Source organism: Muntiacus reevesi, chromosome 1 (genome assembly GCF_963930625.1).
Source record: "Muntiacus reevesi chromosome 1, mMunRee1.1, whole genome shotgun sequence".
Lineage (NCBI taxonomy): Eukaryota > Metazoa > Chordata > Mammalia > Artiodactyla > Cervidae > Muntiacus > Muntiacus reevesi.
The window spans coordinates 88,492,571-88,506,698 of record NC_089249.1 but is presented as its reverse complement, the minus strand read 5'-3'; the positions used below and the strand labels follow the sequence as shown (position 1 = coordinate 88,506,698).

The 14,128-nt window shown below is 44.0% G+C and overlaps 1 protein-coding gene across 2 annotated transcripts in view; it reads left to right on the top strand.

The window, feature by feature from the left end:
• TTF2 (transcription termination factor 2) overlaps positions 1-14,128 on the top strand; it is a 53,577-nt gene that overhangs the window by 14,744 nt on the left and 24,705 nt on the right. Inside the window, exons 5-12 of one of the 2 annotated variants that reach the window (XM_065906193.1) lie at positions 835-1,833; positions 2,150-2,264; positions 2,830-3,012; positions 4,706-4,833; positions 6,737-6,818; positions 9,433-9,552; positions 11,125-11,275; positions 12,961-13,066. In XM_065906193.1, the coding sequence (XP_065762265.1) occupies positions 835-1,833; positions 2,150-2,264; positions 2,830-3,012; positions 4,706-4,833; positions 6,737-6,818; positions 9,433-9,552; positions 11,125-11,275; positions 12,961-13,066 (1,884 nt within the window). Of the gene's footprint in view, positions 1-834; positions 1,834-2,149; positions 2,265-2,826; positions 3,013-4,705; positions 4,834-6,736; positions 6,819-9,432; positions 9,553-11,124; positions 11,276-12,960; positions 13,067-14,128 lie in introns of both variants that reach the window. The other variant, XM_065906184.1, reaches the window with a different exon arrangement.

Genomic DNA, 14,128 nt, shown 5'->3' with positions numbered 1-14,128 from the left:
GATTCTTTACCATCTATCTGGACCACCAGGGAAGCCCATTCTATGGTTAGCATTCTCCTATTTAGGGAAAAAATTTAAATTTACTTGACTAACCTCAGGATTTTTTTTTTTTTAATATTTATTTATTTGGCTACTTTTATTTTAGTTGTAGCATGCAGGATCTTTAGTTGTGACATGTGGGATCTAGTTCATTGACCAGGGATCTAACCCAGACCCCCTGCATTGGGAACATGAAGTCTTAGCCACCGGACCGCCAGGGAAGTCCCAACATGTTTTTATAGACTGATGTCTACTTGATGTTTGTATAAACTCAGTGTAATTCATAAGCTTCTGGAATGTGAGAACTGGGAGAGACCCTGCAGATGTCTACTACATGAGGAACTAGACTGAGGGAGGTCTTGAGATTTGTAGATGGATAGCTTGGACGTAAGGTTCTAGATTTGCACTGTGAAACCATCCTAAAGCCAAAATCAGAGCTGTTTAGGTTTGGGGAAAAGTTCATCTTGAGAGAGTTGTTTTCATGAAAAATATACATTGTGGCTATTGCTATTATTAAAACAGTTTGACCTGGACACTGCTTTTCCTTGAGGCCTGTAAAAGCAGTGATCACAGACAGAGAAGGAACCAAGCGAACCAAGCGTTGGAAGTACTTTTAAGAAACAAATAGTTTGTGAGTTTGGCAGTCCTTTCTAGAGCAAGAAATGATCCCAGGAACATTTAGAAAAACTGGACTACTTTTACTGTGTTTCCATTTCCTCTGAAGAAAGGCATTCTAGGTATGAAGGTTGCATTCATATTTTATGTTAAGATTAGATTATTTCCTTTGTCTTTTAGGATCCTAATTCTAAAGAACATTCTGGAACCAGTAAGTCTCAGCATGCCTCTGAGCCATCTCACTGTCCTTCCAGCCAGCAGAGAAACCCATTCAAGGTACTTGATAAGAATCAAGAACCATCCGTCTGGAAACAGTTCATCAAAGGTGAAGATGAGGAAAAGACAGCTGATAAGAAGCAAAGAGAAAAGGGAGACCCACTCCTGGATCAGAAGAAGGAACAGAAGCTGGAATCTAAGTGCTGGACAGAGAAAGAGGTCTCATCTGGCCTGGGAGTAAAGAAAAAAGAATCTGCAGTTCAAGACAAGCAGCAAAGGGAGAAGACAGAGTTTCAGTGTGAAGCAAAGGAGATAGAAGGGATGCACAAAAGAAACCTTTTTGAGATGAAATCCAAACAGATCCATGGAAATGTGCTCAGAGAACCATCTGCATTTCAGGTGAAGTCAGATAGTGAGAGTCATTCTGTCCAAAAAGAGTCAGAACCTCCGACAGAAAAGGAAACTAAGCCTTTGCCTCGAATTGTTCACAGTCAACACTCAGTAAGCCAGCCCCTGAAAGGGAAGCACCTCAACAAGGAGCACCTGAAGAGTGGGGAGGCTGGAGAAACAAAGACAGGGAACGACCCAAGCACACAGACCCTCTGGAAGAGTCTGCCCCAGGGCCATTTTCAGGCTCAGTCGGAGACCCGGGACATGCCTGCTCCAGAGGAACCCGCTGCTCAGCCTGCCCCACTGGCTACAGGGCGTCCCGCAGGAGGGAGGCGAGACGCTGACACAAGCAGTGCTGACAGTGAGGAAGATGATGTTGTTTTTGTTTCGTCTAAGCCAGGGAGCCCCTTACTCTTTGACTTGCCTCCAGACACACAGAAGAAGAACCTTAAACTCCCTGGTCAGAGTGAGCAAAGAAAAGTTTCTTCTGCTCCGAGTGTCTCCAAGAAGGGAGAACCTTCAGACCCAACAGCCCAACGTGTGTTCCTCACAACACAACTGAAACAAAAGAAGGTAGCTACTACCTGTATTTGTTTATAAGGTCAGAGCATTGCTTGCTGTGGGCAGGCAAGGTACGCCACAAACAAGTGAAATATATTAATGTAAGGAAGGTCTCACAGGTGGATGTTTAGTTTCTGCCTTTTGCTGTGTTTATATGTTCAGGATTGGTAAATCAGCTGGGTTTAGAAAGAAGAAAGGTTCTGGTTTTCACACATGTAGCTAAAAGGCTAAAGTCACAGTTTTAGCTTTCTAGGCTGTTTTAATCTGAAACTGCCTTCTGACACCTCGAGAGGAGCGAGGGACCCATTTTATAGGATCTGTTTTCCAGAGCACACTGGCATCGGTGAACATCCAGGCTCTTCCAGACAAGGGTCAGAAGTTGTTCAAGCAAATCCAGGAGCTGGAGGAAGCGCTCAGTGCCCTGGCCCTCTCCCCAGAGCAAGGTAGAAGGGTTTCTGCCCCTGAATCCGGGGTTTGCATGAACTTCCCAAGACATTCGAGAGCCATTTCGATAAAGAACAGGTTGGGGGACTTCCTTGGCTGTCCAGTGGTTAGGACTTCAGCTTCCAATGCAGGGGGGTGCAGGTTCAGTCTCTGATCGGGGAGCTGAGATCCCAGATGCCATGTGGCCCTACCCCCCAAAAAAACCCAAAACATAAAAAGAGGAGCAATGTAACAAATTCAATAAAGTTTTAAAACGGACTTTTTTTTTTTTAAATCTGAGGAACAGTTCCTGACATTGAAAGAATAGGTTGATGCATTCACCTGCCCATCTTGTTGTCTGTTCCTGAGCCTCCTTTTAAGTTGCATCTGTGATTGATAAAAATTTCCTCCTATTTCCTATGGACTCGAGTCTTTTCCCATTGTTTAAGAAGCGGTTTAAATGCTGCGCTCTCTAGGAAGCCCTCCCCTGCTCATGGTGATCCCACTCTCTCTTGACCTCACCTCGCTCATAGAATTCCTTCACTTTTCTGAAGTGTAATCTGTCCTTCCCTGTGTTTTGAGCAGACGCTAAGGAGAAGAGTAACACTCAGGAACCTCAGCAGAGTCACTTCACCAGAGAGACCACTGACCCTCCCCACTTGCTGCCTCCCAAGCCCCTGCAGGGTCAGGATCCCTGGCCTCTGGGTTCTCGAGGACTGAAGGCTGCCCACCAGGAAGCTGCTGGAGGGCCTGGTCAGTGCTGTGGAGGTGAGATCCGAGGGCCTGGCCCTGGGGGGGTAGCTACACCTACAAGTTAAGTGCTGCCTCGTAGATGCCTTTGTGCCCATGAGGAGGGAGAAGACATTCTGTGTTGCCTGTGTGATGAAGCGGGTGGTGCTCAGCTGAGTTTTTACACCTTGTAATTTAGATCTTCTCACGAGCAGAGACTGTGTCTGCCCTGTTCACTGACCTTGTTCATGGTCTTTAATCAACCAGCTTGGTGGCCAGCATATGGGAGTCATCTACTACATGTTTGTGAGTGAAAACTCAAACTCACATCATGAGGAGGAAGGCAAACCAGTGGAGATGTTTGTAGTCCTGTGTGTGTGTATGTGTGTGTGCGCTGAGGCAGAGCAGGGGAGTATGTGACCATGACCAATAGACCCACAGAGCGCAGTACCACCCTATTTAAATGAGCGTTTCCATCCTGAACTCTACAGAAAACAGTGAATTCTGAAGCAGCTGCAGGAGAAGGATCCCTGGAAGAGCCTCAACTATGTAATATGGTCATATGGTTTCCTGACCAGGACACAGGAACTTGGGTGGGCTGACAGTGATGAGAAAAGCAAAAGCCAGTTTTCTCCTGAGAACTGCTCAGGATGTGGAAAGGAAAAGGAGAGAAAAAAGAAAACAGGAGGGAGGGGAGAGAAGTTGAAAAGCAGTAGTCAGAAGAGGGTAAGGGATAGACAGGATGCCATGTGACACAAGGATCCCTCTAAAAGGGCACAGAGAAAATGTACTTCCATAGGTGAACTAGATAAGCAGCAAGAATCTACTGTATAGCACTGGGGTATCTTATAATAACCTATCATGGAAAAGAATACATAAAAAAATACATATAACTGAGTCACTTTGCTGTACACTTAAAACTAACACAGTATTGTGAATTAACTACTTCCACTGAAACAAAAAAGAAAACATATTTAGTCCAGTGGCACAGCTTAGCTATGCTCCAGACATCATTCAGTCATCACCATGGTGATGGAGTTGCCTAGAGAAATTAAGGTGGATTATTAAGGTAAGAAGTTATGTAATATGTTTAGGAAAGAATCCCATTAAAAAAGATTTTCATTTAAAAACATTTTAACATTTAAGTGGATAATTAATTTTTGTTCATCTAGAAATCTATTTTTGGGTACTTCATGCCTAAATTTGCAACCAGCTAAGGTGCTTGTGTTTATTACCTAACCTCACTAGAAGTTCTCTGTATGTTAATAGAATGAGTGGTCTCCAACACTGAAGTATTCCCGGGGCAGTCTAGGCACCTTGGGATGTGCATATTTGGGGCTGTCTCTCTCTGCCTAAAGTTTGACAACTTCCTCTAGCTCGGTCTCTTCTATTGCTGGCTTTTCTTCTTGGAATCCAGCCCCAGGGGTCTTTTTTTCCAAAAATTCTGATGGTATTGTTTTCTCTGCCACCTCTTCAAAGCTGAAAAAAAAAAAGATAGATAATCATATATTTTAGTTATACTTTCTATTACTTTGTCCTTTATTAGAGCACTTATTAATGTGAACTTTAAAACATGGACATACAGAGAATGGGGCTAAAGCAGCCAGAGCACCTAGGAGAATCTGGAGGCAAGAATTTTTAGCCCATACAGACCCATCATCTGGTAAATAGTGAATTGCCTTTTTGCAGCTCTGGTCAGGATGTAATACTCACAACCTCAATTTGTCTGCAGGCTCTGTGAGCCAGGATGGCCTTCACGCAGTGTGGAAGATCACAAGTGAAGCCATTGATGAGCTGCATCGATCTCTTGAGTCATGTCCTGGGGAGACCGCCATGGCAGAGGATCCAGCTGGGCTGAAGGTGAGCTGGGAAGGCCTGTAGGGCAGAGTATCATGGACAATGCCCTAGCGCCCACGAGGAGGGGGACTGACCATTGGGAAAGGGCCTGCCAGAGTGCCATTCTTCATTGTTTTTCTTTAAATAGTCCTTTTTGGTTTCTTTTTTAATTTACTTTTTAAGATTTTATTTATGTGTTTTTAGTTTTGGTTGCTCTGGGTCTCTGTTGCTGCACAGGAGCCCTCCCTAGTTGCATGTGGCGAGGGAGTGCTGCTCTTCCCTGAGGTGCATGGGCTTCTCCTTGAGGTGGCTTCTTCTGCTGTGGAGCCTGGGTTCCGGTGCAGGCTTCGTTGCTCCACGGCATGTGGAGTGTTCTGGACCAGAGACTGAACCTGTGTTCCCTGCATTGGCAAGTGAATTCTTATTCACTCTGTCACCAGGGAAGTCCCAGAGAGCCATTCTGACATATCTTTTCTACAAATCACACTCAAGTGGTTTCCCTTATGGTGTTTTCTTTTTTTCTATTTAGCAGTGAAAATAAAAAACACTTTTTTTTCCTTAACATCATTAAGTTATATGTCTGTAGCAGTAACAGATGCATTTATCACTTATTGAGCTTCAATAGGTGCCACAGGGATGCAGAGGAATTGCTGCTTTTAATGAACTAGTTGGTGTGACAATGCCTGTACAATCAATGTAAGATTATTAGACAATCATTGTAAGACAGAAAATGTTCATTGTCACATACTGTGAAGTGTATGCAAAATACAAAGACATTTGAAATAAAGGACAAGTTTTTCTAGGTCGGCAATATTATTTGTGCTTTAAAGAATCTGCAAGCCTTTAGATAGGGTAGAAACCAAACACTTCAGTGAGAGGGAGTGGTGGTCGGAAGGAAAATCAGATATTTATATTAATGAGTGATGATCAGGTGACGACAGCACCTGAGCTGGGAGCAGCAGGTGGTGTAACTTAGCACAAAGAGTCTCTTGCTATGGAGCCTAGCATTGGTGGAGGAATTTAGATTAGGCTAGCATAAGAGAGGGCTTCCCTAGTAGCTCAGCTGGTAAAGAATTCACCTGCAGTGCTGGAGACCCCCGTTTGATTCCTGGGTCAGAAAATTCCTCTGGAAAAGGAATAGGCTAACCACTCCAATATTCTTGGGCTTCCCTGGTGGCTCAGATGGTAAAGAATCTGCCTGCAATGTGGGAGACCTGGGTTCAATCCCTGGATTGGAAAGATCCCCTGGAGGAGTGCATGGCAACCCACTCCAGTGTTCTTGCCTGGAGAATTCCCAGGGACAGAGGAGCTTGGCGGTCTACTGTCCACGGGGTCACAAAGAGTTGAACACGACTAAGCATAGCACAGCTTAAGAGATATTATGGAATCACTGTAGAAATCTGAGCAGAGAGTTTTAAGAAGGTTATTTATGTCACAGAATTCCAGATAAACTGGAGGAAGGGAAGACTAGCAGGGAGGCCCCTAGTTAAAGGGCCATCAGCTTATGACTAGCACTGCAGACTGAGACATTGCCCACAGAGAGGAGAGTCACACTGAAGCGATAACGAGTAATAGCCAGCCGAACGGCTGGTAGAAGTAGGGTGATTCCTCAGAGATCTTGACTTGTACTGATTACGCAGACAAAGCAGCAGTCACTTGCGAGTGACAGAGGCAGCCCTTGATAGACAGGCTGGGCAGTCGGCATGAATGATAACTGTCCTGGGCAGGCCAGGGCATGTGGTGACCCTCAGTGAGAGAGTGGAGTCCAGGACTTCAAGGTGAAATGAGCGGCTTATCTGATAGCTAGAGTATTGGGAGGGTCACTTACAGAAAATAAACAAGTGGAGGAGGAAGTCCATGTGGCCAGGCTCCAGCATAGCCTCTCGTCAGGAATCGATACCTAACTTTCGGTTATTACCTTCGTCAGGTCTCTTTGCTGCCACACCAGAAGCAGGCGTTAGCCTGGCTGCTATGGCGGGAAAGCCAGAAGCCACGAGGAGGAATTTTGGGTGAGTCTCGTGTTAGGATAAGAGCCAACAAATACATTGCTTTGTTCGGTCCTCTCAATAGCTCTTGTGGGTAGCTACTTACTCTAACACCCTGTTTGACAGATCAGGAAACTGTAGTGTAGGAAACTTAGGCCACGTGCTCTGGAGTACACAGCCATAGGATCAGTCAGAAAGCTTTAAGCTGCACACTCCACAGTACACAGCTGTAGGATCAGTCAGGAAGCTTAAACTGCACACTCTGAGTACACAGTCATAGGATAAGTCAGGAAGGTTAAGCTGCATGCTCCAGAGTACACAGCCATAGAATCAGTCAGGAAGCTTTAAGCCATGAGCTCCAAAGTTCACAGCCATAGGATTGGTCAGGAAGCTTAAGCCGCACCCTCCAGAGTACACAGCCGTAGCATCAGTCAGGCAGCTTAAGCTGTGCACTCCGGAGTACACAGCCATAACATCAGTCAGGAAGTCTGAGTTACGTGCTCCACAGTACACAGCTATAGGGTCAGTCAGGTCTTGGCTGCAGGCAGTAGAGACTGACTCTGGCTGATGAAGCAGAGGGAGGGTTTATTCTCTGGTGGCCCACAGAATCTTTGGAAGATGTGGAGGGCCAGGCTGGAGGCCAGACTTCCAGGAGCAATGGCCGGAGTCGAGTTACCAATGGAATGTCCTATGAGAACGATACGGCTGCTCCGTGCCACGGAGCAGTAGAGGAAAGCACCGCTCCCCAGAGCCACACACTGCTGTTTCCACCCCTTCCTGTTGAGAGGGCTTCACAGGGAGCCTCATCTTCTGAAGTTGCTCACATCTGAAACAAAGTCTGCTGTGAGTGTAAGTCTCTGTAGAGCCTGGTCATGCTGCTGGTGCCTTAGCTACAGAGGAGGCAGGAAGCAAGTTTTCCAGGCTCTGCTTTGGGACCTCATCACACTAAAAATTCCCAAGGTGTTCAACTTCTAGAAAACGTGACAGAGGTCCACTACGGCTAGTTAAGTGGCTGTGTCTTGGTCCCCAAGATCACCTCCTGGTTGGATGATTTGCTAGAACGCACAGCACATAGTCATGTGTTGCTGTTCAGTCGCTAAGTCGTGTCCGACTCTCTGGGACCCCATGGACTGCCGCTCTCCAGGCTTTCCTGTTCCTCACCATCTCCCAGAGTTTGCTCAAACTCATGTCCACTGAGTTGATGGTGCCATCCAACCATCTCATCCTCTGTCGCCCCCTTCTTCTCCCACCGTCAGTCTTTCCCAGCATCATATTCATGGGTGTAATTTATTGCAGTCAAAGTGAATAATAATTGAGTTATTTTGATTCGATATAAATCAAAATCAGCAAGGGAAAAAGGCACACAGGGCACAGTCTAGGGGCAACCGGGCCCAAGTCCTGTCCGAGCGGAGCCACTCAGTGTCTGCTTAATCTCCCAGCAGCAAGCTGCGAAAACACAGGCAAAATGATGCCAGCCACGGAGCTAGTTAGAGACTTGGCACCCAGGATTTTTACTGCGGGATAGAAACCCACACAGGCAGCTTCAGGCTGGCGGGTACTGAAATTCGGGATTCCCAGAGGGAAAGCAGGCATTCGGTATAAACTGTTCTGTGGGTCCAAGCAGTTAAGGCGTGGTGAGCCACTCTTCCCAGTCTGGGAAGCGGGGGACCCCTCCTGAAATGAGTTTCCACGTGCTAGCTGAGAGCCAGCCTTGTAAGCTGGCCTTTCAGAGGAGAGTAGTCAGCTGCTGTAGTAACCCTTCTGCACAGTGGCAGAGCCAGAACTTGAACCAGAGCCCATGCTATGACATTTTACTTCTGCTTATGTCAGAATGCATATTTAAGCCATTAAAAAGAAACTAGTACCATTTTATAGGGTGTAAATAATAAATTGGATAAGCTCAGTAACTAGCACGATGATGGTACCCAAGAAATGCTAATTTATGACCTTCACTGATGAATAGGTTAAGGGGATGGAGTGGACTGTCTTGAGTTAACTCTAACTCCAGAATTGCAATAGTAAAGTGGGTAGTAGGATATATCTACTGGGACCTTTTTGCTTTTGCAGGGCAATAAATAATAAGATTAGGCAACATCTGGAACTTCCCTGGTGGCTCAGATGGTAAAGAATCTGCTGGCAATGTAGGAGACCTGAGTTTGATCCCTGGGTCAGGAAGATGCCCTGGAGAAGGGAGTGACAACCCATTCCAGTATTCTTGCCTGGAGAATTCTCTGGGCAGCGGAGCCTGCTTGGCTACAGTCAGCGGGGTCGCAAAGAGTCGGACACGACTGAGACTAACACACAGGCAACATCATCAAACTGAGAGAGAGAAATCAATGAATGTACTGGATAAGTAACAATACAACACAGACGCGAATAAGATCTAAATAATAAGTTTTAAATTTTACAGAGGTCGTAATAAATGTCTGTGACCTAGATTGCAAAATAAATGGCGAGAGTTAGTGTTCATTTTAATAAGACAAAGGCTTCATTAGAGGAGGCAAAGCATAGTGACTGGAGTGGTGCTGGCAGCATAGGGACCAGGCTGATATCTACCCCCCGGGCCACATCTCTTGAAGTTGAGCTGATTCCTTGCCCAAAGTAATTACCTCTCCTATTTTTTTTGTTCATTTTCCAGCGGATGATATGGGGTTAGGAAAAACCCTAACAATGATTGCACTCATCCTGACCCAAAAGAATCAAAAGAAAAGCGAAGAAAAGGACAAAACCACAGCTTTGACTTGGCTTTCCAAAAATGGTATTCCAAAGTGTCTTGCTAGCCTTCTGCTTCCTAAAGGACGTGAGGCAGTGGAGAGTGGAAGTTTTTCAGCCATGAAAGGATGCCTTTGGTCATATTTAATTTTTTGGGAAACTGTTACTTTCCTATACTGTCATTTCTGACACTGAGTATGCTAACTAGAAGTGATCATTTTTTTTCCTTTAAATATAAGGTTAGCTTGGCCTGTGATTAGAAACAGTTTTATGGTGGCAGCTAAAAGTCTAAAAATCTTAGTTTAAAGCTAATGATTGTTTTTGTTAATGTTGAGAACATAACTACAGGGTAGACCCAAATAGTTAAAATATTATTTTTTGAAGGAAGATCTATAACACATTCAGACTTCAGCCACCATAGTAGACAGTTTTCCATGTTTCTGAAATTCCAGAAATTTCCAGATTCTAGAGAGTTTCTCTTATTTCTATCTCTGTTTTTAAAATGTAAAAACTGTATAAGTACTTTAAAGGTCCTGTATATTATATATAGATGACACCACATGTAAACTGCATGTACACAAATATATTTCTCGGTTGGTTAGACAGTCAGAGACTCTGGCCGTCTGCTCTCAGGGTCTGCTCTCAGGGCCTCCGTCGACCCCTGTTGCAGCTGGGTCCTCATCCCTGTGTGAAGCAGCCACCTGTGTGCCCGTGGGCATGCACGGGGGCACAGGTACAAACACTCCACCGCTGTCTGACTCTGAAGTAGTGTTTGCTTATCCTAGAGGACTTGGTACTTATTCTTCAATATGAGTGTAATTAAGGTATGCTTTTCAAAGGAAGGTAATAAATAATACTGCCCTGTAATGAATCAACGAAGAGTTAGGAAATGACCCAGCTTCTATCTTCTCGCCACTGGGAAAGTGCACTGGGGTTTTTTGGTTTTTAAACTGAAGTAATGTACTAGCCTCTCTCCTCTCCCTGTTTAGCCTCTCTTCCACTTTTATAGGGGGAAAGAAACAAATAATTGTTTGAGTTAAAAGATTATTTTTTTTCCAGTTTCTATTCCACTTCATGCGTACCTCATTTTATTGCACTTCACAAACAGTGTTTTGTTTTTACATGTTGAGGGGCTGTGTCAACCCTGTGTTTTTGGCACCGTGTTCCAACAGCATTTCCTCACTTCATGTCTCCATTCATGTCACATTTTGGTAATTCTTGTAATATTTCAAACCCTCCATCAGTAAAAAGATTACAAATGATGTTACCACTGTCTAGCAATAAATATGTATTTTTAAACTATGTAACTTTTAAAAAAGCATTATACTATTGAACACTTAACAGACTATAATGTAGTGTAAACATAATTTTCATATGCACTGGGAAACCGCAGAGTTTTGTGTGACTCTTTATTGTGATATTTATTTTATTGCTGTGGTCTGGATCCCAGCCTGCAGTATCTCCAAGGTATAAGCTATATGTAGAAATAAGAGCAACAGTTGTTAAAAATATTGATTAAATGAATAGACATCAGTCAAGGAAAAGAGGTAATGCCTTGAAGAAGTCAAAGCTATTTAATGAGTGTAACTAGCTGTTGATTTTTTTCCCCCCTCTCAAGACTCCTCTGAGTTCACTTCTCATGGAACACTAATCATCTGTCCTGCTTCTCTGATTCATCATTGGAAAAATGAGGTGGAGAAACATGTGAGCCACAACAGATTAAGAGTTTGTCTGTATCATGGGCCAAACCGGAATCAACATGCAAAAGTGTAAGTGCAGAAATGTTGCCATCAGTATGAGGTGTTCAGCATCTTGGCTTAAGGGTCATGTTGACCTTATGTGCCCTCTGATATTTTATTTAATCAAGGCTAATGGTATTTGTGAAGGCCACAGGCACAATCATCACCAAACAGCCTTCACCTAAGGGATGCATTTTTAGAGAGACTGGTGTTCTGTTGCTATATCCTGTCATCGTTCTCAACAAGATGCCTTGCAAGTTAGCCTGAGATACCTGAATTGTCAGCTAGGAAGTAGCAGAGTTCCCTTGGTAAAAGGAATATGTCACAATTATTTCATGATTGAATATCTGATTCCAAATTCACATTCTTTTTCTGTTAGTGTAAATGGAACCAACTCAGTCTTAATAGAGCATCTTGATGTAATATTAATGATTAGTTGATATATGCTAGTTAAATGTTTATGGCTGTGTTTTTCATATGTGAACCATCTAAGAAGTTTGGATTCAAAAGTTTAGGATTAAACCTAACTGAATTCCTAAAGGGGATGACCAGGAAGGAGGAGAGAAGATGTTTCCCCAGGTGGTGATTGTAGTCCTACTCTTTGTCTTTTGGTTTTACAGGACCTGTTTTTTGTTCTTGATTATGATATGATGGTCTGGAATGAGTACTTGCTGATCTAGGCAAGAACTGAGTTGTTTTTCCTGCTAAGTAATCTCTCTCCCCAACCTCTGATACTGGATATTTTATCTCTTAAAGAACAACACAGTGCTCTCTTGGGGGTGAATTGCCAGAATGGTGACCCTGAGTCTTAAGGGCACAGCTCTCATGACTAGTAGTCATTTCAGCAGACAAATGGAATCAGGGCAGTAGTGGCCATCCTGCATGCTTTCTCTGGCTTAGAGTACTATAGATTTTTGTTTAGAAGTCAGTTCTATCTTATATGATTTGCATTTTGATTGTACTGGGTTTGGTGTTCTGAGTGCACTAGCTGACTGATAGGACTCATTCTCAGTCAGACACCCTTTTATGATGCTAAGGCAACAAGTAGGCATCACTGCTTCTCCAAATTCACATGTCATCTTTATCAAAAGTGTTTACTGAAGTTCTCTAAGGTACAAATATTAAGCTTCCTTGGAGAAAGGTTTGTGCTTTTCATTAAGAATCTTTACATGTAAAAAGTATAGGCAAGGGGAGCTGAAAGTGTACAGCATGTATTTTTGTGCCCAAATGTCAGAGCTAGATGAATGGGTTTTCATGAATCCATTACAGAACAATGAGGAGAAAGCACTGTTGATATAAGATGAACAGTACTTCAGAGGTTTCTTACTTCCTTGGGACTTTAGAATCATTTGTGTCAAATTAACTAAATATTAAATCCCAATCCTGCCCAACTTTCTGTTCTTGTCAGATCTCATCAAGCTTAATTTGTCTTTAGCCAGAGATGATCCTTTGTGACTTGGCTGGGAAGAGGGGGGCTGTTCTAGTTACAGTAAGTAGTCTGTAAAAATGACCAGTGGTAAGCGATAAGGAAGTCAAGTGTGTAAAGTTTACCTCTTCAGGGGGTGTGTGTGTGTGTGTGTGTGTGTGTGTGTGTGTGTGAATTGACACAAATTAATGGGTTCTGCTGGAGGTATTTTTGTGAAGGAATCAACTCTGTCTCACTTTGTCAGAGTCATGCTGGATGATTTACCATTTGCTTTGTGTTATATCTGCAGCCTCTTCACATACGACATCGTGATCACCACCTACAGCCTCCTGGCCAAGGAGATCCCCACAGTGAAACAAGACGAACAGATTCCGGGTGCAAACCCCAGTGTGGAGGTGAGGCGTGGACCCTGGTGGGGAAGTAGGGTCAGAACCACAGATTGTTTAACAGGAGTCTTTTCACAGCATCACAGATGGAAACGTCCCCGCTACTGGGGTCCTTAGCATTCGTGCTGCTTCTCCTGAGGAAACAGAGTTCTTTCCCCTGTCCCTTCTCTTTTACTTGTAGATGTCCTCCTCAGTGCTGAAGGTGGAGATGCAGTTTGCTGTTTTTTAGAAATAATGACTACATTGCAGTTGTGCTGATCATGGTGTGAATATAGGGAAGCTTTGCTTGTTGCAGTGTTTGTTTGAGAGTCTTTGGGGGGTACTCTCAGGATGTGTTTTGTATTCAGTGTCAGGACTAGTATTTTGATACTAAGGCATTATTCCCTGCCTTTACTCCAACTCCCAGGAAAAGGGGTTGCAAAGAAATAGGCTACAGTGGGCCAGAGGCTTAAACAATAACCAAGGGAAAAAACCTGAATGTTGCTGTTTCCAGGCTAGTCTCAGTTATGTAGAGGCTTTATTGCATAACTCTTATGGGCTTTTCCCCCCTGAAAATACAGTGTTGTTCCAAGACCTGCTGTTTTGCATATACTTTTATTCTTAGTGCAATAGAATATTCACAACTTCCTGTGTTTGGGGTGATTTCTATTGGTGGACCTAATATTCCAGGTTCCTATGCAATATTGTTCTTTGCAGCATGGGACTTTACTTCCATCACCAGTCACATCCACAGCTGGGTGTTGTTTTTGCTTTGGCTCCATCCCTTCATTCTTTCAAGAGTTATTTCCCTACTGATCTCCAGTAGCATATTGGGCACCTACCGACCTGGGGAGTTCATCTTTCAGTGTCCTATCTTTTTGCCTTTTCATGCTGTTCTTGGGGTTCTCAAGGTAAGAATACTGAAGTGGTTTGCCATTCCCTTCTCCAGTGGACCACATTGAGTCAGAACTGTCCACCATGACCCGTCTGTCTTGGGTGGCCCTACACAGCATGGCTCATGGCTACACGGCATGACTCGTCTCAAACAGGAGATGGCAAGTGTGAACATCGACATTTTAGGAATCAGTGAAC